Below are 27,522 nucleotides of genomic sequence, written 5' to 3' on the forward strand. Positions count from 1 at the left end.
CTCTGGTCTGCATCCCCTTAACAATGGACCTGTCTCAAAACCCTGCCCTCTTTTCTTGATCCTCCAATCACAGCTGTCGCTTACCTCTGACTTCCTCACAAATGTATGTACTAAATACCTATATGTCCCTATGCCATAAATGATGTATGTTGAGTAGGCTATGTCATAAATGTCAATATGAAATGAAAATGGGGGACCCTGATGTAAACAAGACAAACGTCTTTCTCTGGTCTGCATCCCCTTAACAATGGACCTGTCTCAAACCCTGCCCCTTTTCTTGATCCTCCAATCACAGCTGTCGCTTACCTCTGACTTCCGAGCCGTACTGTATTATACCCATTCTGCAATCTGTTAAATAAAGTTTTCATTAATTCATTCATTCAATATAACAGTGGAGAAATTAACTACCAAATGTTTTACAGTAAAAATATGAAAAAGGGCGACTTGATTTTTGTGTCAAGGCATGACTGACTTGGAACTCACACATCTCAAAAGTCAAAAACACAAGAGTTACGTACAAAGATCAAATTATTTGATCTTTGTACGTAACTCTTGTGTTTTTGAGATGTGTGAGTAGGATGTTATGTGTTTGTTTATATCGTGGAGGTATGTTTGTTTATCTGACAAACAGATTATCCGAGCGGCTGAAAACTGGAACGAAGTCATCCAGTCTAAATTGTTCCTAGCACTAACGTCGATAGTCGGAGCAAGTTCAAGGTGGCACGGAATCCACTTCCGTTTCTCATTCAACGGCAGCATTTTAGCTTTTAACCTCTTCGGTGGTTCCTCTTTCTGTAAGTATGGATACTCTATGGATACTCTTCTGCTCTATTATCTGTATTCTGCTGTATCATAACGTCGGATTGCTTTGCTCGTTTTGAGGAAAGGACATATTATATAAACAATGCTGGGATTATAAACACTGCACTTTACAAACGATCCAGCGAATAGTGAAACTTCCGACCATCGGCGCGACAAGATGTCATGAAAAGACAAAATATTTATATTTTTACATTAAATTACATTGTTTTCTGGTACGTATTATTCTTTTATTCGAGTAGAGGTTGTGTTACCACCTGGTCGCTGTCATACTGATAAAGATGGATGGATAGTCCAGTCCATTACTTCACTTCCAAAGACAGAGTAACTGAGACTTGACACTGATGTTTCCTAAAGAGTAAAGATGTTCCATAGATAATGATTTATGAGAGAAGGTGAAGGTGACTTCAAGAGCAGCTAGCCCTTGAGCAAAGCAAGGACTGAACCCCTAATTCAGACCCTCAACCCTGTCACGTATGTGTGTCTCAGAGAGAGATATTAATGTCTACATATGTGTGTCTCAGAGAGAGATATTAATGTCTACATGTGTGTGTCTCAGAGATATATATTAATGTCTACATGTATGTGTGTGTCTCAGAGAGAGATATGAATGTCTACATGTATGTGTGTCTCAGAGAGATATTAATGTCTACATCTATGTGTGTCTCAGAGAGATATTAATGTCTACATGTATGTGTGTCTCAGAGAGATATTAATGTCTACATGTATGTGTGTCTCAGAGAGGGATATTAATGTAGTACATGTATGTGTGTCTCAGAGAGGGATATTAATGTAGTACATGTATGTGTCTCAGAGAGAGATATTAATGTCTACATGTATGTGTGTCTCAGAGAGATATTAATGTATACATGTATGTGTGTCTCAGAGAGAGATATTAATGTCTACATGTATGTGTGTCTCAATGAGATATTAATGTCTACATATGTGTGTCTTAGAGAGAGATTGCTATTGCTAGGTTTTAGTGAGTTTTTCCTTACCTTCGCGTGGGGTATGTCTGGGAGTGTTGCATTTATTAAAAAAAAATTGGACTTTATGGTGTTTTTGTTTTGTTCTTGATTTATTGTGATGTTTCTTCTTGACTTGTTTAAAGAAGACGTGTCCGGCCCATGGGGACATTAACATGTGTTGTCGGGCCTTACAAATAAATTAAATTTGATTTGATTTTGATTTGATAGTAATGTCTACATGTATGTGCGTCTCAGAGAGATATATTAATGTCTACATGTATGTGTCTCAGAGAGAGATATTAATGTCTACATGTAGCCTACTGTATGTGTGTCTCAGAGGGAGATATTAATGTCTGTATGTGTGTCTTAGAGAGGGATATGTCTACATGTATGTAGGCCTATGTCTCAGAGATATATTATTGTCTACGTGTAACGTGTAGTCCTATGTATCTCTCAGAGGGAGATGCCAAAAGATGCATTCCTAATTACAGTCTGGAAGATGGGATATATGAGGGATCCACATCCCTGTCGGTCATGTTTTTCTTCAGTGTGTAACTGTGTCTTATCTTCATCAGGGTGAGAGAGGTTTTGCCATTGGTTACCAGACACCATGACCTTGTTTCACTTTGGGAACTGCTTGGCCTTGGCCTACTTCCCCTACTTCATCACATACAAGTGCAGCGGACTGTAAGTCTTCTACTAAACATGACATACATTTAGTCATTTAGCTGATTCTTTTATCCAAAGCGACTTACAAGTTCTGTACAACAAGAAGAGCCTGCTTCTCTTTGACGCAGTTCAACATCAGTAGGAAGCAGAGCTCCAAACGAACTGTTCTCACCATCCCATATATTTTTTTTTTTTTATAAATATTTTGAACGGTTCCAAATAAAAGTCGGAGCCACCTGTGTGACGCAACTGAGCCTGCAAACCTATCATGGTCGCTATGACCCAGCTGGCCACACTGTCATCCAGGAAATGCAAACGTGAAACGTGTATTATAAGTTGATGCATCTAGTGATTTATGCATGAAATTGAAAACAATAGTTTGCTGTCGATTTCTTAGTTGAAACAAATTTCTGGTGAAGTGTTTGGGTGTAACAAGATGGTGGGCACGACGACGATCAGGGGGCGTTCATACATCCTGGCATTTTCAATGAGGACAAAGGTGTAGAGATGCTCCATGACCTCTACTGTGATATTTCTTTTGTACAGTTCTACAATCACCATTTATTAGTTAACAGTAATACGCGACAACGGATTATGATTTGCTTGTTTATTTCATTATTTATTTAGCTCTGACTTTGTACAGGTCTACATATGTAAACGTACATATACATGTAAAACAGTTCTCGACTGCAGCATGGTCCTTCCTAATCTACTTAATGATTATCAGCAGCCTGGAAGGAGATAATCCTCTTAGTTAAGTGTGTGTCCGTCCGTCTGTCCGTCCAGGAAACATCATTAGCTGACTTACGAGTCCCGTTGTCAAAGTTCTGAGTGAACTGGTCAGCTTCAGACAGGCAGCACACAGGGTCCAGAAACAATCCATAACAGAATACAACAGTCCGACTCCTCATGTATTTAACCATTTATAACAGAATACAACAGTCCTCATGTATTTAACCATTTATAACAGAATACAACAGTCCTCATGTATTTAACCATTTATAAGAGAATACAAGAGTCGGCTAATGGCTCTGCATCAATTACAATACTTCATCCCTTTAAGACCAAACCAACCAATCTATACACCCTGATGACCATTGTTCTCTTTCTCTGTCTGTCTCTCTCTCACTGTATGTCTCTCTCTTGCTCTCTGTATATCTGTCTCTCTTTCTCTCTCTCTCAGGTCAGAGTATAATGCGTTCTGGAGATGTGTCCAGGCTGGAGCCACCTATTTGTTTGTGCAGTTATGTAAAGTATGTAGCTTCAGTCCACCATTTTACTATACCACCATGTTACTAATACCACCATTCCTAACATGAACCATGTCCCACCAACATAGATATCTGCTCGTTAGGGTGGAAAGATTCACTGATACAAACTGTCAACTGGTTGTAACATTAGAGATGTGACTACATGATACATGGACCCTGGTTGTAACATTAGAGATGTGACTACATGATGCATGGACCCTGGATGTAACATTATTTGAGATGTTATTAAGCTCCTTAATCGAGCTGTGATGGAGGCAACGTTTTTACAAAACGCACAATAATAACCAGCCATCCTGAGAAAATGGCGGAGTTCACGGCACGTGTGGGGAACCGACTAGTCTGTGTCATGGAATTTGACAACTGAACATAATGCAAAGGCGCACGCACTATACTCTGTTAATCCCCACACCAGGATATCTGAGCCACAGTATGAATCATTTGAGAAGGGCAGGATTGATCAGGATTTTTTTCTCCCCACCCAATAGAAAAATAAACTGCCACAATTTTTATTTTGTCTCTCCCCATCTCCGCCAAATTCACAGATTGAGCAATGTCGGATCCAGTTTGTATTAGACTTATCGAAGCTGGACTCTTGGCATTTTTGACATGCTCTCTATGTCTCTATGGCTCTTTATGCTTTCTTTAAGAGTGGGGCAAGCAGCTATGAGGTGGCCTTGTTCATGACAATAGCATTCTCGATCTAATGGCACAACAGTGGAGCTACGACGGAAACTTTTGGGGGGTTAACCCTTTGCTCACTAGGAATCCAATCTCTCCAAACCGGAGGTCCAAAAACACTTGTGTGCGTTAGGGCGTACTCATCGGCCAGTACTGCAGTCGCTAATTTTAGAGTCGCAACTTTCTGCTAATTTAGATAAAAGACAGCCCTCTCTGACAGGCAAATTGTGAATTTCCTCCAGCAGAATCAGCTCAGAGTATATCATAATTTGCAACCTTGGCCTGGCTCCACTTATCAAAAAGTGCAATAAGGCCCCGTTTAGACAGAAACGCTAGCAGGTGAATCCGCAAAAATATTTTTTCGGATGTGCCTTTCGTTTATACGGAAGCGGCGTTTTTACGGGGTGAAACCGCAAAAAAGTGAGACTACCTTCCAGGGTGGAATTCCTAGAAACGATAAACCTTTGCGCTCTCATCTAAACTGTCAAACCGCATAAAACGATGACGAAAGGGTTGTCAAGGGCCAAGGCTCTCATCGCGTGTACTGCTTACATCACAGGCATGCGCCTGTAGCCAAGAAGCGTAAACAAAGCATGTCTGATTCTATCCATGGCGATCACCTGAAGGCTACATTGGCAGTACTTTTAAATACACAAGAATCTGTCCCGCGGCGTGACTGGACCCACTGTCTGTGAGTGACTCTGCTTTGGTCCAATCACATTCCCCACCCACAGTCTGCGAATCAGAGGCAGAGTAGGGCGGGTCTTCACAGCATGTCATGTGACATGCGGCAATCGTGTGACAGCGGGGCTCAGTCGTCTGGAGTCGTTACAGCCTCGTCTGCACGGAGAATTCCATCCCAAAACTACATGATACATGGACCCTGGTTGTAACATTAGAGATGTGACTACATGATACATGGACCTGGGTGTAACATTAGAGATGTGACTACATGATACATGGACCCTGGTTGTAACATTAGAGATGTGACTACATGATACATGGACCCTGGTTGTAACATTAGAGATGTGACTACATGATACATGGACCCTGGTTGTAACATTAGAGATGTGACTACATGATACATGGACCCTGGTTGTAACATTAGAGATGTGACTACATGATACATGGACCCTGGTTGTAACATTAGAGATGTGACTACATGATACATGGACCCTGGTTGTAACATTAGAGATGTGACTACATGATACATGGACCCTGGTTGTAACATTAGAGATGTGACTACATGATACATGGACCTGGTTGTAACACTAGAGATGTGACTACATGATGCATGGACCCTGGATGGATGTAAATGTACCAGGAACCGCCTGATTCTAAAGTTACTAAAGTAACCTGACACAACCTGATGGACTTATTTCATATCCATACATACTGTAGATACAACTATATCTGCATAGTAAACTTATTCTTTATTCTTCTACCTATTCTTATTCTTCTTCTTCTCCTACTTCTCCTTTTCCTGCTTATTCTTCTCATTATTTTTCTTCTTCTCCTACTTCTGCTCCTCCATCTACTTCTTCTTCTCCTACTTCTTCTCCCCCTCCTTCTTCTACTTCTTTGTCTCCTACTTATTATTCTTCTCCTACTTATTCTTCTCCTCCAACTTCTTCTTCTCCTTCTTATGCTCTTCTCCAGATGCTGTTTCTCGCCACATTCTTCCCTACCTGGGAGGGAGGGGCCGGAGTCTACGACTTTGTAGGGGTGAGAGGATGGATGGATAGATAGATGGAGGGATGGATGGATGGATGGAGAGGAAGAGGGTGTGGGATAGTACAGAAATAATGAAGGTGGTATTACACAGCTTCCATTATAACTCAGGTATTCAAGTCAACATTAACCCATTCTCTGCCACGCTTATATCCATCGCTGTTTGATCTCTGCCAGTACTGTAAGTCTATGGAGATGTTCACCTTCTTTGCAGGACTATAACTTTTTAAATTGTATTGCTAAATTGACATTACTATGGCCCATTCAACATCGATTACCTATTGTTCAGGATGTAGGAACGTTTTACTTTTTCATTCACACATTCATACGAAAATACCGTCTAGAGTATAAATATGTTTTTATCGTTTTCTGCAGTATTTCCCAGAACGTGAGATATAGGCACAAATGCATATATTAGATCATCAAATGCAGTTTGATACCGATCTACGCTATATGTCAACTGTACATGGTCCTAAGGGTTATGACTGATCATGCGCGGGTGAACGGAGGGGGGGGGGGGGTCGTTTATAATTCCGTGATAGTCGTTAGATGCTTCATGTAGTATGGGTGATATATTGATCAGAGCAGTTTGTATCGAAAATGATAAACAAACGCTGAAACTCACGTCAGTCTCCTCGTACCGTTGGGCGATGAGAGTGGAGCAAACAGATCCCAGTTATGTGGTGTGGATCTAGGCGATCCATTTCCGGTTTGTATATTACTAATACACGCCCAAATCATGTAGATTATTGAGTTATGGCAAAGATCCATATCCATGGTGTGTGTATTGAGTCCTGCGACGATAAACGAGTGGCCGGACGGAATTAGGGGACGGACCGAGCTGCAACGGGCATTTCCGGTTTGGCAACTCGCCGATCAGCCACCAGGTGGCAGTATTGAAGCGTTGCAGAGTTGTTCTGAGTCCCGCAGCATCTGACAAGGCTCAGTGAGTGAAATATGAATACCATGGCGAAAATATGAAATTATGATCAGAATCACATTAGTTAGTCTAAATAAATGTAGACAGATAATGTACGTATTTTAAAAATAGAATGAACAGAGCAGTGTTGTTTTGAAACAGTACAGTGTGTGTGTGTTAGTTTGATGTATGCTGCAATTTATATTGATGGCCTTCTAATTTGTTAATTTATTTATTTTAAATAACAGTGACACTTTTCCCTTTGATAAGAAATCCAGCCATATTCCTTTCATTGTATTTCAAATACTGCACTTTAATTTCAAGCAGAAAACTAATCTTTCCATTAAGAACTGACAATCAGGGAATTTAAACATTGTTGACATTGTTTTTTTGTGTTTATTAAAGAAAGGAAAGTCTAGTGCTGGCTGAGCATATTGTTTGTTTGCACTAAGTTAATACTTTGACAAATGTAGCCTATATTTTTCAGTCGGTTCGGTCTGTGTGCCAAACATTATTTAAGGCTGTAAACACTGTAACACTGTAATTTTTTTTTAATTTTTTATAAATGAGAAGCATGTTTAGATTTGAGTGTTACATTTCTTTTTAATAAAAAACAACGTATACCGAACCGAAAACCGTGACCCCAAAACCGTGATACGAACCGAACCGTCCATTTTGTGAACCGTTTAGTGTTCATAAATATAAGACATCAGACAATCAGAATAATTAAGAGCACATTTTTAAATACATTTAAAAAAGAAAAAGAAAAATGTTAAAGAATAAAATAGCAAAAAATGTAAACGGAGGTAATAATTTAAAAACAATTACATATTGTGGTGACCTGATTGGTCTTAAGGTTCTAAACCGACCCATAGACACTAGAGTGTCTAGTTTCAGTGTTTTCCTGCAGGGTATTCCATGATGTTGGGGCAAAAAAGACAAAAGCAGATCTACCAAGTTCAGTACAAACTCTAGGCACTCTCAGGGCTGTACGCTAAGCTTTTTCACTAGGGGCACACTTGCCCCTAAATGAGAAATTTAGGGGCAAACAATATTTTTTAGGGGCAAATTTTTAAATAACTATTTTACCATTATAGTAGGGCTGGGCGATATGGCCTCTAAATGATATCGCAATATTTTGACATTTCCTCTAAAGCACTTAAAAATGCTTGATTTAACCCTTTGATGCATACAGTCATGCCAATATGATGATTATAATAAGTCCCTGCAACATATGTTTGCATTATTAAACCATGAAGATGCTTTAAAAAATAATTTAATGAAAATGTACTAAGAGTAGTCTACTGACACACTAATAAAAATAATTATTTACATCTAAGACAATTTATATAAAAACTCTTGGGTGCCTTTTACACAGTACTGTGTTTTCTATCCACTTTAGCCAAACACACACACACACACATATATATATATACAGTAACACACACACTACTGTGAGAAAATAATAATCACACAGACTTAATGATTTTAGAATATTTCAGATAATGAAATTAAATGTTTATATCATCAACTATCCAGTTAGTATTTATACTGTGTGTAACATTTGGCTACTTTAAATTATTGAATGTAGAGAGAGAGAGAGAGAGAGAGAGAGGGAGAGAGAGGGAGAGAGGGAGGGAGAGGGAGGGAGGGAGAGAGAGGGAGAGAGAGGGAGAGAGAGAGAGGGAGAGAGAGAGAGGGAGAGAGAGAGAGAGAGACCCTTCGCGTTTTGATAGTCTAAGCTGCCGTAGGTGATGACGTCACTCTCGAATGTAAACAGGAAGAGATGGAGACACACGGAGATGGCAATTCAATGATATACAGAAATGAATAACTAATAAATATGAAGTTATGTTTAAACTTCTGTTGTCAAGCGTTGTATATATATATATAATATAACCCACCCCCTTTCCTCACGAATGGAACTAGTCTTGTGGAGTCCGCTTTGACCGTTTTCCAGGGTTAGCAGAGATCGCTAGTTAGCTTAGCATAATCCTAATGAAATTACAACCGCAACATTATATTGCACTGTACAGCCCTGGTTGTAGGCTAATGTTTTACTACAATTTGTATGGATTAATTTAGGAGTGAAATGCGAATGAAGGGTTGAAATTACCACTCGCAAGCTTGCCCCCAGATATTATTTTAAACTCGCACGGACCAAATTAGGGGGCAATTTGCGATCATATCATCGCAGTGTACAGGCCTGACTCTAAGTGTAAGCCAAAAACTGGATCGTGTACGACAGGGTCCAGTGGTCCATTCCAATAAAGAACTAATATAATTTGGACAATCTCTAATTATGGCTTTATAAATAAAAAGATTGCAATGCAACTTATGTCTCTCTGCCAGAGAGGCCCACGGACCTTATTATATAGGATACAATGGTGAGTACCATAACTATCACCGGTGATAAATCTAATGGCTGAATGGTAAACAGAGGCCATGTCCACACTAAAACGATTTTGGTCGTTTTAGGCAAAGTATTTGATCGTTTGCATCGTTCTGCCACACGGAACTGCGTTCTGGCAGCCTGAAGACGGTACTTTTTGATACCAGCCTCCAGAGTGTGCAATTCTGAAGACGCCTGGAGACGCCCCCCGTTGCGTCACCATATTTACAAACGATACGCGGCTTCTCCTGAACCGATGACGCGTTGGCCCACCTCTCCCTTACCCCGCATGTGCAAACTCTCAGCCAACATCACAACAACAATGGCATCTTACAGAGTAGTTGCGTTCGTGGTGCAGACAAAAAAAAGAAACATGATACATATGTCTTATATGACCTATGCCACGAGGTGGCGCCAGAGATAGCGCTTCAATGCCACCATCCACTTTAATGTTATCGTTAATATCGCCTAATCTATGTTTTAAATTAAATTATGGCTATGTGTCTAATCTGCCCGTCGCTTATCAAATAATCCTTTTCCAGTCAGTGCTGTCAAGGCAGATTGGTTTTTTATCGCTTCATTTCCATTTGAGAGCATTTTGAAAAGCACCCGTTTTGATGTAAAAAACAGTCCATTCTGGGGCATTCTATGATAAACGTCTTTTACTGGAATATTCCAGAACGTTGATATTTGTCGGCCTATTTATGAATCGTTTTCAAATAAATGCTAGATGATCAATATTATACATACACGCACGCCCATTAGAGCCCCGCACGGATAATCGGCGTGTTCATTTCCTCTTGAATTTTTTCAGTGAAACCGAAAAAGAGCCCATTTCACAAAACAGCCTATATCTTCATCAAAATAAGTCTGATTATCCTAACACTGATAACATAGATTCCTTACCTGACATAAGATGGTATCCAACTGGTATATTCCAATTCCTGATCACCATTCGAAAAAATCGATAAGTGTATGGATCCAACGTGTGTACAGTGCAGTACATGATTCCGCGGGGCTCAGAGCCCCCTGAATGAACCCTGGTACTCCGGCTGCATGGGTGGACTGGAAAATGTGGAGTACAGGATTTTTTCCCCCGTCCATTTTCATTGAGTCCATTCCTAAATCCCTTATGTCATCTGGGAGACGATAGGGGGCGCTTTTTTCCACATCTGATCGCCGGCGCCCGGCGGCACTCGGGTATACTAGGGTAGGCTCGCGTGATGCAATATGATTTCAGATCGCTAAAAAAAAAAATCCGTGAGTGGCTTTCAACGAGATATTAATAATTCCGAGATATCTCGTGAGTGGCAGTGAAAGTGTTAAGCAACAATGGCATCAGAGTAGTTGCATTCGTGTTACAGAAGCTATATTGAGCTAATCGGGAGGCTACTGTGATGCTATACACGATACTAACTAGAGATTAGCGTCACATAGCTGGCCTTTTTCTGAAAACCCAAGCACATATTGTTCCATTGCATATGCCTTCAGTTGATCATGACAAATCCTCTCTTACCTTGACGATTTAAAAAGCCTCCATAATTTAGTAAATAGTATTCCCATGGCTGGTGAGCTGTAGCCAGCCAGCTAGCGTTGATGCTATTCAATGCTAACAACATTAGCTAATAGCTAACCAACTAAATACAATAAGACAGTGGTATCCTGAGGTAACGGTAAATACAGACAACGTTTGCTAGTCGAAATGACTGGACACACACACGGACAAGTTAAACATCAATCAATTAATTTATTACAACAGTAATAGTTTGAGCTGCCTCCGACCGCACCACCGGGCTATTATATTATATACGGCTTTGAGCTCTCTCCTGCCGATTAAAATCCATGCCTGTGAAGATGCACTCGTGCCGTGGTGTGTGTGTGTCTCTCCTATCCGTTGAAAACTAGCGTTGGCTCAAAAGCACAGAACCGGACACAAGTTATCGCAAACAAAGATCGACAACACTGCCGGTCGGTTTTCAAAATAAAAGAGCGAAAAACAGGAAATACATTTATTTTGTAAATTTGTGGCACTCACTTATTATCTTGAGACGTTTTCGTTTTTACGGAAACCTTTTTTTAAATTGAAACGAAAAAGATCAATCGTTTTAGTGTGGACATGGCCTAAGAAGGGCTTAAGAGTGGAAGCCGCTGCATGTCTATAAATCACATCTATAAATGTCTATAAATCACATCTCTCTGTCTGCTAATCATAGGTGGCTCTATTTCTATACAAAAAGCCAATCTTTTTCCGTAATTTACTGGCGAGAACGCCCACATGATAAGTCCTTCATCAATCCAAATACCAAGGTATTTGTATTCTGAAACTCGATATCAGAAACGTTCAGAGTAGATCTATGCAAGTCACTATAAACAATGTTTTTGGCTTTGGAAAACAACATGAATTTAGTTTGACTGACATTAACACTTTGAGTGCCAGCAGGGGGCACACGATTTATCGCTTGAATGCCAGCCTTTTTAGACAGATTTTCCGATATTTCATGATTTTCACTGAGCTATTTCTATATTATATATTATGGCTATGTGTCTAATATGCCCGTCGCTTATCAATGACTTGCTTGCAGTCAACATGTACGAAACGGATAGTTTTTTCATCGTTACATTTCCGTTTTATACCATTTTGAAAAACGCTTGTTTTTGGAAATTTCCAGAAAATAAAAAAGATTCTGTGATAAACGCCCTTTAGTGGAATACACAAAACACGTTGTCATTTTTCGACCTATTTATGAATAGTTTTCAAATGAACGCTAGATTATTGATAGTATTATGTGTACTTATGCACGCTAGAGAAGCGGGCTGAAAAATCGATTATCTATTTCCTGTACTCAGCACAGACACACACATACACAGATAGGGGACACGTTGAGATATATGTGAAAAAACTCTGATTACTGGTAAAATAGATTCCTTACCTCACATCAGATTTTCTGTAAAAAGATTATTCCAATTCCTGATCGCCATTCCAAATATTGATTGCATTTATTGATCCAACGCTGGGTACTCGAAACACATATTCCACGCTGTTCTGAGGATCGGCGATGACTGCAATTGGCTCGGGTTACATGCCTGATAAGTAAAATGTGGATTCCGGATTTCTTTTTTCATGCATTTTCATTCAGTCCAATCCAATGCGTGCATTACCATCCGGGAGACGATAGGGGGCGGTATTTTCCCTGTTCGAGCTCAGAGCCAGTCCCAATGGTAACATGAGGCTAGATTGCTGAAAAATTTATGGAAATCGCTAATAAAAGAAATAGCGATTAAATAACGAGATTTCTCGTCCTTGGCACTCAACGCATGGCATGAACTAACGAGATTTCTCGTGGCTGGCACTCAAAGTGTTAACACATTGGACGCCAGAACAGGGTTTCCGTTAGAATTTTTTTTTGCAGGTCTGAGTGTCCGGTAGATTTCAATCTACCGGACAAATGGGATCAATTCCGGTCAGAGTTTATTGAGCTTAAAAACAATTGATAGGCCTATATAAAGAATGACATCCTCAAGGCATTTATAATATTTTAACTTAAAACTAGGCTACTTTTGTGTATATACAGTCATTAATATATTCCAAATAAAATAAGTCCCTCGAGACTTCGTGCTGCTGCCGACTTGAGGTGTCGGTGGGCAGTCTGCCCGACATTAATAAACAGCAGTCTGTTATAATCACATTTTTATGAGCTAACGAATTCCCTTATATTGGACATTTGTATTAATTATATCAAGCGAAGAACTGAGAAATTTGGCAGAGAGAGACGGCAACATTATCGTGGGTTTGCATGATGTATATCTCCACCTCCCAACGACTTGGTGCTGGTCATAATGTCCGGTGAAAATAATTCCCTCTAAGCACAATTTGATTATTTGAATTGTATTAAAATAGGCTAAAATTAAATAGCCTATGCGATGAACGAAACAATCATTCCATTTGTTTCATCGTTGCTTCACCAAGCAGGTCTAATAATGTTGTCAGCAGGAGCTTGCTGCTAGATTTGCGAGAAGCATGCAGCTGCAGACCCGCAGAGCAGCAGTGTTTTCAGGTCCGGTCTGGGGACCGCTCAGCAGCGCCCCCCACCCAACAGCTGAATTGCCAATGGCTGAATTGGAGTACTGCACTGTGCCGGCAAGGCTGGTGGGTTCTGTGGCTCTGCAGCTGCATGCTTCTCGCAAACCCAGCACTAAGCTCTCGCTGACAACATCTTTGTCATTATTAGACCTGCTTGGTGAAGCAACGATGAAACAAATGTAATGATTGTTTCGTTCATCGCATAGGCTATTTAATTTTAACCTATTTTAATACAATTCAAATAATCAAATTGTGCTTAGAGGGAATTTTTTTCACCGGACATTATGACCGGAGAGATTAAATATGTCGGACTTCAACAGATTTTGCCGGTCAAATACCGGTAATTACCGGCTAACGGAAACCCTGCGCCAGAAACGAGTTAACTCGTTTTTGGGATCAATATAAAAAATTTTCGCCATGGCATTCATAATTCATCCAGCCTCCCTCCGGGACGCGTCTATGCTTTTACCACCGCGTTCGTGTTTCCGGGTTCCCGTTTTGCGCTCTGATTGGCCAGGTCATGTGACATGTGCGCCAATCGTGGGACTGCAAGTTCTGTGCCTATTTCCGGGTTGAACAGCCTGCAAACTACCTAACGCCTAGTTTATCACTGGTTAAGCTTAGGCGACTCTTTCGCAGTTGGTTAAGGTTAGAGTTTGGAATCAGGGCAGGCGTTCTATCGCCATGCTCTAAGACAAACTCTAACCTTAACCAACTTCGAAAGAGCGCCTAAGCTTAACCAGTGTAGAATCATGCGGTCCCACGATTGGGCGTACATGTCACATGACCTGGCCAATCAGAGACGCGGAAACACGAACGCGTTGGTAAAAGCAATCAGGCCTCCGGGACTGCAGCTGGACCCTGTCTGATATTGCAACGCCTCAATACCGCCACCTGGTGGATGTCCGGCGAGTTACACTCCAAGCCAAACCGGAAGTGGCGCTCGGTGCATCGAGGAAATCCCTCCGGCAGTAATATCTTGTTACGTGGATCCAGACAAACACTCGAGTGCATGGGATCGCTTTCGAAACGCAATAATCAATATGATTTCGGCGTTTATTGCGTCATACAAACAGGAAATGGATCTAGCAGATCGACGTCAAATAATTGGAATATTTTTCCTCCAGTCTCATCGGCGAACGGTAAGAGGAATATAACGTTATTTTCAGCCCGATTGTTTATTCATTTCATGGCAATCCATCTCATCAACATATCAACCCATACTAAATAAAGCCGTTACTGACGATCAAGGAATTATAAACGACCCCCCCCCTTTCCTTCACGCATGATGAAGCATAATGTATACCGATCATATACATTTGAATTTTTTTAATATAGTGTGTATAGGAAAGAAACGCCAATCGATAATTTATCATATGCGTCAGGGCCTATAACTCGCATTTTAGGAATTATTGCAGAAAACCTTAAAACATACTTATATTCTTACAACAATGTTGTGTGTGTGTGTGTGTGTGTGTGTGTGTGTGTGTGTGTGTGTGTGTGTGTGTGTGTGTGTGTGTGTGTGTGTGTGTGTGTGTGTGTGTGTGTGTGTGTGTGTGTGTGTGTGTGTGTGTGTGTGTGTGTGTGTGTGTGTGTGTGTGTGTGTGTGTGTGTGTGTGTGTGTGTGTGTGTGTGTGTGTGTGTTAGGAGTTCATGAAGGCGACCGTAGACCTAGCAGACTTGCTGGGGCTTCATCTTGTGATGTCACGCAATGCTGGGAAGGGAGAATATAAGATCATGGTGGCAGCGATGGGTTGGTCTACTGCTGAACTGGTTATGTCAAGGTATATATCTGTCTGTCTCGTCTACTGCTGAACTGGTTATGTCAATGTATCTGTCTGATGTGAAAAAGTCAGATAGTTCTATATGTACTGACCACAGACATGTAGGATAGTTCTATGCACTGACCACAGACATGTAGGATAGTTCTATGCACTGACCACAGACATGTAGGATAGTTCTATGCACTGACCACAGACATGTAGGATAGTTCTATGCACTGACCACAGACATGTAGGATAGTTCTATGCACTGACCACAGACATGTAGGATAGTTCTATGCACTGATCACAGACCATGTGGTCAAGTGTTAATTTACAGCCCATATGTCCATCTACACTCACTTTATCAATTCTGTTTGGAAGCTGGAATTAAAATGCTTGAATCTTCCCTGAGATTGATACGTTAACTTTGTAGCAAAGGTCTGTGTCAACCTAGCGACAACAATAAGACTTCCACTCAGCATTTCTTTAAATAAAAGGTGCAACGGGTGTCTTCTCAGCTTATTTTTGATGATAATATAATTCATCATTGTTTTTCTTAAAGTAATATCGTCAGTAGGGGAATTTCAATATTGCCAAACGCCTACGGTCTGTCTGACTATCGATCTGACTAATTGTCTGACTATCTGTCTGAAGCATTTTAATTGAATTTTAAATAGTTTTAATCTCTGTCTTTACATTCCAAAGAAAATATAAATCATCTCCCTTCAAATCGTGTGTGTGTGTGTGTGTGTGTGTGTGTGTGTGTGTGTGTGTGTGTGTGTGTGTGTGTGTGTGTGTGTGTGTGTGTGTGTGTGTGTGCGTGTGCGTGCGTGTGTGTGTGTGTGTAGGTGTCTGCCTCTCTGGGTAGGAGCCAGAGGAATTGAGTTTGACTGGAAATACATTCAGATGAGCTTTGACTCCAACATCAGTCTGGTAAGAATACTAAAATCTCTCTTCTATTTTCTCTTCTCCTCTTTTCCCCTATTCTCTTCTCTTCTCTCATCATCTTCTCCTCTCCTTTTTTATTCTATCCTCTCCTCTCTCTGTCCCTCTCCTCTCCTCTCTCTGTCCCTCTCCCCTCCTCTCCTCTCTACTTTCCTCTACCCTCCTATCCTTTCCTCTCCCCTCCTCTCCTTTCTCATTTCCTCTCCCCTCTCTTTTCCTCTCTCATTTCCTCTCTCCTCCCCCCTCCTCTTGTCTTATCTCCTCTCTTTTGTCTTAAAATCCATAGGGAGGAAGCATGTTAGGAAGCATAGGAAGGGTGATAGGAAGCACAGGAAGGGTGATATGAAGCATAGAAAGGATGTTATGAAGCATAGAGAGGATGTTAGGAAGCATAGGAAAGGTGATGAGAAGTGCAGTGACTGTTCACTAGCCTGCACACAATCTGGACATTCAGAAATGTTTCCTCCTGGCCTGTCCTGAGAGGTCAAATGCAGAAGACATCCGTGGTGGGATCAGAGGCCGCACTAGTCTTTCTTCCTGCCTGCTTATGTCTCTGTTTCAACTTGCTTCTGTGGTGAGAAAAACTGTTTCAACTGTTTGCAAACTTGGTGTGACAAAAAGTCTGGATCTCTAAAAACACTTAGGCTACGTTCACACTGCAAGCCTTAGTGCTCAATTTTGACTTGTTGCTCAGATCAGATTTGTATTCGTTTGGCTGTTCACATTTTTAATGTGTCCAATATCAGATTCCAGTGTGAACTGGTCACGCTACTGAACTGACCTGTATGCACAAATGAACAATAAGGAAGATGAAAGTAAACATGGAGGACCCTGAAGTCACAGTTTATGGTATAATTTATAGGTTTATGTGCTAATTTCATTTGTGAGCAGATGATAATGAGTGCAAAGAGGAGGTGAAAGAGACATTTCTTCTTTCAATATGTTTTCAAACACAGAACGGTTATGATACGTCCCCTCATGTTTTGCTTGTACAGACGTATCACCCCAAATACTTGTAAGGTAAACACATAACTGTCCCTCGAGTGATGTACTTTTTATTTTTATTTTTTTTGCTTTTTTCTTTTCATGTCAACGTTCACACGCACAATATATGCTTACCTAGGATTTGACTTGATTCAACAACAAAGCAGTCGGAGCAATGACAAGCCGAAAACTGTCGAAATTGTAGTTATTTGAAGTTTGGATTTTTATTTTACGACTGAGGTAGGTAAATTAAATTTCTTGAGACTAAAGTACCGAGAAAAAAAGGTACCGTTGGGTACCGGTATCGATTCACAGGTACCGGTACCGGTATCGGTTCAAATGTGAAAGGTACCCATCCCTAATAATGAGCAAAGAAATCTGATTGGGGCCACTTTTGCCTGCAGTGTGAACATAGCCTTAGCCTCTTGGGACTTGTGAGTCTTAATGTTTTTGGAATAAGACACTTGGGACAGAATCTGATGTGAAAGAGTTTATTTGTGCTTGACAGAGTTAAACAGCCAATACATCAGTTCAGTCCCGGTACTAACTAACTTCCACTCTAATACCCAGGGTGGCTCCTCCCTTCCTGGAAGACCAATCATAGTCTTGAAAACAACGGTGTCACACTGGGCGAGTCTGGGCGTGTTTGGGCAGCCTGTAGCTGTTCCGCAACCGTTCCTACTTCCGGGGTAGGCCTGATTGGCCCCGACAGGCACGTGACCCGCCGCGGCCACGCCCCGCGGCAGCCCCAGGAGCAAGCGCGCTACTGCTGGAGTTCGCTTCGCCTTTCACATCGCTGCCGTTGGCAAAAGCAGGATCATGAGAGGCGAGAGCGTAGATTTCGCTGTGTATCATTTAATCATTTAACATTTGAAAGGCATACATTGTTGTCATACAGAAGTACAGAATACTTTTATATAAAATGCTTCTTACTGTTACACTGTTAGAGACTGTGCAGTGCACGGCTTTAGTCTCACTCGAGTGAGGAAGACCGCTGGTTCTCCAACATACAGCGGTGTGCTCTTCAGAATGTACCGGGAGAAACGTTTACTGTACCCTACAGACATAAGCGTCTCACAGGGCTGAGCTGTGCACGGCTTTAGTCTCACTCGAGTGAGGAAGACCGCTGGTTCTCCAACATACAGCGGTGTGCTCTTCAGAATGTACCGCTGGTTCTCCAACATACAGCGGTGTGCTCTTCAGAATGTACCGGGAGAAACGTTTACTGTACCCCGCAGACATAATAAGCATATAAGCAGTGCTTACTAACGTTATTAGTTACGTTATTTCTGACCGAATTAGTCATTCATTTGTCTGCTTTCGCCAACGGCAGCGATGTGAAAGGCGAAGCGAACTCCAGCAGTAGCGCGCTTGCTCCTGGGGCTGCCGCGGGGCGTGGCTGCCGCGGGTCACGTGCCTGTCGGGGCCAATCAGGCCTACCCCGGAAGTAGGAACGGTTGCGGAACAGCTACAGGCGTTTGGGCATGTTTGATTGGAAGAGAGCCATGTTTGAATGGTGTCTGGTACATGCTGGGTCAGGCTGATGCAAGCTGTGCAGGAGGAGATGAGTCATTTCGGCTCAAGGCTGGATTTCTGAGACCCTTCAGCATAGATTTTTAAAAACGTTTATTTCCCACAAAGTGAATTCAGAAAGCACAGGTATATTGGGCTGTCTTAAGTACTTCGAAGCTTCGAAGCTGCGTTCGATGGGCATGGGATTCGAATATGAAAATAAAATTTGATTATAATAAAAAAAAAAAAAAATTAACTTTTTTGTGTGTGCAAAATCAACTCTGCCTCTCTTTGTTAACACTTTGATTGCCAGGCAGTATGCCCATCCTTATGCCCAGTCTGCCAGTGCTGTAACCCTATGGCGATGTTTACCTTCTTTGCAGGGCTATAACTTTTTAAATATTATAGCTATCGACATTACTATGGCCCATTCAACATCGGGTATCTTATCGTTCCGGATGTGGGAACGTTATATATTTTTATTCATACATTGTTGTGTTATTACTGTCGAGAATATAAGTATGTTTTTAAGGTTTTCTGCAGTAATTCCTAAAACGTGAGTTATAGGCCCTGACGCATATGATAGATTATCGATTGGCGTTTCTTTCCTATACACGCTATATTAAAAAATTCAAATGTATATGATCGGTATACATTATGCTTCATCATGCGTGAAGGAAAGGGGGGGGGGGGTCGTTTATAATTCCTTGATCGTCAGTAACGGCTTTATTTAGTATGGGTTGATATGTTGATCAGATGGATTGCCGTGAAATGAATAAACAATCGGGCTGAAAATAACGTTATATTCCTCTTACCGTTCGCCGATGAGACTGGAGGAAAAATATTCCAATTATTTGACGTCGATCTGCTAGATCCATTTCCCGTTTGTATGACGCAATAAACGCAGAAATCATATTGATTATTGCGTTTCGAAAGCGATCCCATGCACTCGAGTGTGTATCTGGACCCACGTTACAAGATATTACTGCTGGAGGAATTTCCTCGATGCACCGAGCGCCACTTCCGGTTTGGCTTGGAGTGTAACTCGCCCGACATCCACCAGGCGGCGGTATTGAGGCGTTGCAATATCAGACAGGGTCCAGCTGCAGTCCCGGAGGGAGGCTGGATGAATTATGAATGCCATGGCGAAAAAATGAAATATTGATCCCAAAAACGAGTTACCGTAATTCCTCTAATAGTAACCGGGTCTCAAATACAAGCCGGGTCTCTATTAATGGCCGGGTGTGCTCTTGAGCTAAGCAATTATAAGCCGGCCTCCTAATACAAGCCGGGTTACTAATATACTGAGCTGCATACTGAGCTAGTTACTTGATTTCACTTTGAAAACGTTGAAATGACCAGTGACCACCTGTAATTGCACTGTTTACTATTTCATACAGTACTTGGTTTCAATAAATGAACCCAGTACATTTTACTGGGTTCAAACTGACAGAAAATGTTGATTTATTCATTATGATCCGTTTGAAAATTTGAAATATAGGCCTCCCTCTTATACAGGCCTCCTCCTAATACAAGCCTGGTACCCGCTACAGTTGAAACAAATACAAGCCGGGGTTACTATTAGAGGAATTACGGTAACTCGTTTCTGGCGCACAACGCATGGCGGGCAATAACAAGTATACTCGTTTTTGGTGTCCAATGTGTTAACTACAACAAGCAATGCTGTTTGTTATTTAAGATGAGGTCGGACTCGGCACTGACAGATTTGTGTTCTGCTTTTATAAAGCCTCAAATGACGGCTTACAATATTTCATGAAAGCAAAGTGTTTTGTTTGTCTAAGATTTAAAAAGGTTTAAACTTTACAGCACTGACAAAGTTGAACAAAGTGCTGTACAGGTCCCACAACATAATAAAAAAATAAAATAAAAATTATTATTTTTTTATTTTTTTTATCTCGAAGCTTCGAATTCCAAAAAAAAATATCGAAGGTCAGCCCTAGACATAGTCAGGTTCATAAATATTTTGCCTCAACACAATTTCCATCCTTTTGGCTCTGTCCAGCACCACAATGGATTTTAAATGGCTGAAGACAAGCCAGTCATGTGAACACATGAAACATATCTCTTCTCTTTATTGTTTTTATGTGTCCTGTTTTTATGTATTTGTAAAATTTTTACTGTTTCTATGAGTCCTGTTTTTATCTTTGGGGACAACGGATGGAAATTAGCCTCGTGCTAAATCCGGCAATTTTTACACTCGACAGTGTTCATTAATTTTGCATTGTCCCGTCTAAATGATGATAATAATAATAATAATAATAATAATAATAATAATAATAATAATAATAATAATAATAATAATAATAATAATAATAATAATAATAATAATAATAATAATAATTAAAAAAATGAAATAGTCAAGATGTGCAGACTTTCAGCTCTAATTTGAGGGTATTTACATCCAAATCAGATGAACAGTGTAGGGATTTCTATATGTGCCTCCTCCTTTTTAAAGGGGAACTATCTTATAAATGGCCTTTTTCAGTGTTTAGCATTGTTTCCTAGTTATATGGACTTATATTAATAGGATCTATGTCTCTAATTCTCATATTGGCGCATTCTTCCAATTCTCCTCTCACAATATTCACCCTCACTGAACTGAGTCATCTGAAAATGTGCTGATCTGTGATGTCAGAGATGTCTCAGCTGCATAATAATGTGGCAACTCAGGCACCAGGCCACACAGTGGTTGGAGCCCAGCCTCAAAACGGCTCGAGATCTTGAGGTAGAAAAATGCTGTTTTTGAGTACTTGATTAGAAATACAAAACAATGAATTAAAAAAAAAAAAAAAAACAGAGGTGTTCCATAGACTCACAGGAATTGTGTAAAAGTGCCCAAATAGTGAAAGAAATAGTAAAATAGTTCCCCTTTAAGCAAAAGTAATTGGTCTCAATATGAAGTGCCAAATCAACACGGAGACAAACGGAGTACTACCTGCAGTGGAAAAGGAACGAAGTACCAGGTACCTAAAGCGAGTAGAGTAGGGTAGAGTCGAGTAGGTACTATGCAATGGAAAAGAGGCATTTGGTACATTCTTAAAAAGAAAGAATACACTGGTGAGCTCGGCAACACCAAAAGATCTGGAAGACCACTGAAAATAACTGGTGGATGAGAGAAGTATTCTTTCCTTGGTGAAGAAAAAACCCTTCACAACAGTTGGCCATCTCAAGAACACTCTCCAGCAGGTAGGTGTATCTGTGTCAAAGGGGATATTTCATCAGAGTGAATACAGAGGGTTCACCACAAGATGTAAACCATTGGTGAGCTTCAAAAACTGGAAGACCAGATTAGAGTTTGCCAAAAAACATTTGAACTCAATCAGCGCCGGACCGAGGATAGTCGGGTTAACTCGCCAACCGAGTATAGTTGGGTTTTCATCGTTATTTCTTTTATTCGATATTTTTATTCATTTCTCTCACACGGACCTCGGGGTTACCATAGGGAATCACTCTGAGATTGCTAGACTGCAATACCGGCCGCATCCTGCTAGGTGGCAGTATCGCCCACCCTTCTAAACCTTTTTTTTCACACCCGGTGTTACATTTAATTCACTCCGGGCGCAGTTTTCTGGGTCAGGCGAGTCTAGCGGTTCCCTCGATCACATTGAAACGCGCCCAATGCATGTGTTGTGGTGGATTATGTTGGCGACACGATGGACACCAATACTGGAAATCACGATCAGACAATTGGAATATTCTTTTTGGGGTACCTCCTAGTGAAGGTAAGGACTATATGACATCAATCCTGCTTTGATCCAACCATGATTTCACATCGATCGCAACGACCATGTGTAACATACTCCACAACGTATGCCATTGATTACGATCAAAGCATCAAAAAACGACCCCCCCCCCCCCCCCCCCTTTCATGCATTCATGATGAAACATAATACCTATTATATACATTTGATGTGGAAATTATAGCGTGTCCAGGCAAGCAACGCCAACGCTTTTAGTAAAATTCACGTATACATACGTTTACATAGCGCCGTTTTCTGGAATTAGCCAGGATCACTCTGAAACTATATATATTCACCACGGTATAACACACGAACATATACATGAACATTTTTTATCTTTTTCACATATTGAACGATGGGTAGTTGATGTCAAATGAGCCATAGTATTGTATCCATAGCTATAATATAGAATATAGATATAGCCCTGCAAACACCGGCACGCATCCTTATCTCTTGCGGTGGCGCAGGCGTCGGAACAAAGATGGGCTAGGCCCGTGGCGCTGATTGAGTTAAAAGGCAAACAAAATGGAATGTTATGCAATGGCAAAGTCAATCACCTGACCTGAATCCAATTGAGCATGCATTCAGTTGCTGAAGACAAAACTGAAGGGAAAATGCCCCAAGAACAAGCAGGAAGAGGAGGCAGTAGAGGCCTCGCAGAGCATCACCAGGGATCAAACCCAGCGTCTGGTCATGTCTATGGGTTCCAGTCACCAAGTATTAAATGTGACCATTTTATGTATGGATTGTTAGTTTGTCCAATTACTTTTGGTCCCTTTTAAAAAGGGGGGGGGGGGCACATGTAGAAACTGTTCCTGCACTGTTTACAATGCACAATTCCTGCACTGTCTGCCCGGTTTGGCTGTAAATACCCTCAAATTAAAGCTGAAAGTCTGCACTTAAAGTACACCTTGATTATCAAGTCCAAGAGCCAAAATTGTGAAAATTGTATCAATATCCAAGTGTTTATGGACCTAACTGTATATGACAAGATACCATGACACTAAGCTTTGTATATTAATCATATGTTGGCTCTCGCTGCCTGTCTGTCTACACAGTGGGTTGTGGTGCCATTAGAGGCCATGTGGTAGGATATATAGAATCTATCTACACAGTGGGTTGTGGTGACCATTCGAGGACCATGCGGTAGGATAGCATCTATCTATCTACATGTTGTGTTGTGGTGTCATTAGGGGCTATGTGGTAGGGTATGTAGCATCAGCATTGTCAATACCTGAAGCTCACATGCTGTTTGGGGACCATTATGGGCCACCTAATACATTTGTAGTGTAATTCCATAGTATAAGTACTTATTTGGCATGTTAGACTTTGTTTTGGCAATGGAAGTGTGTTTCCTCATTGAGCGCTTCTCCTTCTGATTATGGCAGAAGTATCTAGTGTTTGATTGTGAACTCTCTCTCCAGGTTCATTACATCTCCATGGCAGCGGTGGTCTGGATGTTCACTCGTTATGATCTTCCTAAGAGCTTCAGACTTCCTGTCACCGTGCTGCTGGGCCTGTGTGTCTACAAGGCATTCCTGATGGAGTAAGAGACGCACACACTCACACACATACACATATACACTATGGGTGTAACGGTACACAAAAACCATGGTACGGTACGTACCTCTGTTTTGAAGTCTAGGTTCGGTACGGGTTTTCGGTACAGTGGGGGAAAGTTTGGCTTTCCATGTTCCACTCAGGGGTGATGTAGTGTGCAGTAACTAATTGTACATGTAGGGCTGTCAATGAATATTCTATATTGAAATTAATAATTGACTTGTAAAAAAAAATATATATATATATATATAATAATTATATTAGATTGTGAAAAAAACAGCCCCCGGTGGGCGGTCGTTAGTGGTTAACATACCGTTGTATTCGTTCGGTACGGTACACACTGAAACGGTTCGGTACGGATACGTGTACCTTTACACCCCTAATATACACACACACACACACACAGATATAGTTACGGCATTAAGATCCAATCACAAGTGGACAACTCCAAGTACATGTGTTCACACCTGGCATTAGAATCTGTCTCCACGTGCTGAGATGTCTGTCTCAGTAACAACCATGAAGACATCATTTCTGTTCTGCAGTGTTTCTGCTGCTCAGCCATTTGGCCTATTCTACCAAGTTAGCCTACTGTGCTTTTAATAAATGTGTTAATTCATGTAAATGCTTATATTTAGATGAAATGCTTTATACATTATGTAACCCTTATTGTTTGCATTCAGTTTTACTTTACTATCCCACAACAGATGAAAAGGAAACGGCAACCATTGCATTATATTTCAGAAAGCATCTGTTTGAAAGTAAAACATATTTTTTGAAAATACGTTCTCCTGATAAGACCATCACTGATACAAAACAAGACAGACAGGAGAACAGCATGTTAGATTCCTAATTTACAACCTAGAGAGAGACGTATTGATGTAAGGAATATCTGCTTCTCTCTCATCACCCCCCCCCCCCTCTCTCTCTTTCTCTCTGTCTCTTTCTCTCTCTCTCTCTCTGTCTCTGTATCAGGTTGTTTGTCCATGTGTTTGTCCTCGGCAGTTGGACAGCGTTGCTGGTGAAAGCAGTCCTGACTGGAGCCGTCTCCCTCTGCTCTCTCTTTCTCTTTGTCACGTTGGTCCACAGCAACTAAAGACTGAAACGCTGTCCGGGCCTAGTCTGGTCTGGTCTAGAGCTGGCACTGTCACTGTCAAAACAACACTGTGGTCAAGATTTTACCAACTACATCATTAACAGCTGTTCAGTGTTCTAACATAGTCTATTCTGTAGTCTAGTAACATACTGAAATGCTGTAGCCTAGCAACATACCAAGACAGTGTAGCCTAGCAACATACTGAGACTGCTAATATTGACTTGGCTAGGTTGCTAATATTAACTTTGCTGGGTTGCTAACATTAACTTAGCTAGGTTGTTAATATTAACCTTATGTTGCTAACATCAACGTAGCTAGGTTGCTAACATTAACTTAGCTAGGTTGCTAACATTAACTTAGCTAGTTTGCTAATATTAACCTTATGTTGCTAACATTAACTCAGCTATATGCTGGCAAAGCAGCTGTAGTCTCGGAATATACATGAACACTGAACACCTTGTAAAGACTGAGCTGCTGCTACAGTTCTGATGTGACACTCCACACCAAAACCTGACTAACATTTGAATAAACAACAATTCCATTTGATTGTGATTCAAAGGTTCAGTGTATCATAAAAGCAAAAATCTTGACCACAGGTTCAATTTCAGTTTCATTCAGTAGATTTTCATACTTTTCAAGTATAACATGAATACAGATGTGGCCTAACTGGTAATTTCTTGAAATGAAACCAATTCAATACATGAGGCATTGCAACCCCAAACTGTACATGTTTTGGACATTTCTGTGTCTTTAGTTGGCTAGCTTAGAGCTAGTGTGCTGTGCTTTAAGTTTCTCTGTTTGCCACTGGGTTACCACAGTTCGATTCCGGAGTTCTCAATCCTGATGTATCTCAGAGGCCTCTGTTTACCAACAGTCTGATTTGGTCTGTAGAACCACGGTAGAGCTCTAGGTCCGACCTGGACCAAGTATGAACCATGTCAAAAAACATGTCTCTTTGGTTCAGTCAGTCAATCAAAAAAACACAACATGGTTGTGTTACACAGGAGAATTCTCTAACATGATTGGTTCAAAGAGGAGAATTCTCTAACATGATTGGTTCAAAGAGAAGAATTCTCTAATATGATTGGTTCAAAGAGAATATGTCTGCAGTATGATTGACAGGAGGTATCTGTATTCTGATTGGTTTGTTCTGACAGTGCATGACATCAGTGTTCTTTTTGTAAAGATGGATTTTGTATCGCTCACAGGTGGAGCAGAGTGATTATAAATTGTCTTTTATAACTTATAATATATTTCTATGTTTCTGTGTTTTTGAATGAACCAGTGTGTGTGTTATTAGTAGTGTAAACTGTATCTAGCAGTGCTGAGTTTATAACCGAGAATAGATGTCTTTATTGGGTTTCAGTTTAAAAAATAAACCAGATACAGAACATGTTGTGATTTCTAAATGGTTTCAGTTTAAGAAATAAACCAGGTATATAACATGTGAGTTTCAGTTTAAGAAATGTAATTTTAATTTCATTTCAAAGTTTTATTTATACTCGAAAGGCAAATGAGGTTTCCCTCATTCAGACATGTCGAGTGTACATACAGTGTTAAGCCAAAAAAGGCATATAAAATCACACCGCATACAATCAACAATTGGACAAGTAAGGATAACAATCAATTAAAACATGTACAACTTGATTGACAGAGGTATGGTTGGAGATCAAGGTTTTAAACTGCAACAGGGAAGAATCTCAAGGACTGTTGGAGTTCATTCCATGAGCTCGAGGGGAATCATAGCAAAATGCAGATTTACTCCTGCACCGAGCAAACTCGAGGGACCAGCCAGTCACTAGAAGGGGTTCCATAGGTACCAAAATTCCATTCCAATAATGATATAGTATAAGGAGGTAGCTTACCAGGCGGCTACGTGGCGTAGTGGGCAAGGCGCTCGCCACGAAATGCTGGAGACTCTGGGCTCGTCAGTTCGAGCCCAGCGCTCCACATTTGCTTTCAGTTTAGCTGGTCGTCCGTACTAATACACATTGGCCGTATTAGGGGGTGGGAAACTGATGGGTGGGGATCGGGCGTTGTGGACAGCGACTCCTACAGGTCGGTTGGTGCGCCTGCGCAGTAGAATCAGGAAGTGTCGGGGGCAGCGTGAGCCTCCCACACGTTACTCCTCGCCACTGAGAGATCGAGCTGCGCAGGTGAAAAGATGCGACTGCTGTTACCTCAAGTACCGGAGGGGACTTGTGCTATGTATGACTTAGTCCACATTGCAGCCGGCTTGTGGGAGGCAAGAAACAGCGTCCGTGACAGGGGAGGGTTGAATTGGATGATACGAAATTGGGATGGGAGAAAATATAGAAAATGGGAGAAAAAGTGGACCAATAAGGCAATAAGGGCCTTAAAAATGAACAAATA

At 41.0% G+C, this 27,522-nt stretch overlaps 1 protein-coding gene across 1 annotated transcript; it reads left to right on the forward strand.

Moving 5' to 3' along the window:
• Positions 1–723: 723 nt before the first annotated feature.
• On the forward strand, positions 724–26,896 carry tmem147 (transmembrane protein 147). The gene is made up of 8 exons (XM_084335668.1): positions 724–794; positions 2,363–2,474; positions 3,640–3,709; positions 6,065–6,130; positions 15,176–15,312; positions 16,140–16,224; positions 23,918–24,039; positions 25,029–26,896. Exons 2-8 carry the CDS (start codon positions 2,398–2,400, stop codon positions 25,147–25,149), a joined length of 678 nt encoding a protein of 225 aa, XP_084191794.1. The 5' UTR covers positions 724–794; positions 2,363–2,397; the 3' UTR covers positions 25,150–26,896.
• Positions 26,897–27,522: the final 626 nt, after the last annotated feature.

The sequence above is a fragment of the Notolepis coatsorum genome (assembly GCF_963971535.1).
Source record: "Notolepis coatsorum genome assembly, chromosome: 19".
Lineage (NCBI taxonomy): Eukaryota > Metazoa > Chordata > Actinopteri > Aulopiformes > Paralepididae > Notolepis > Notolepis coatsorum.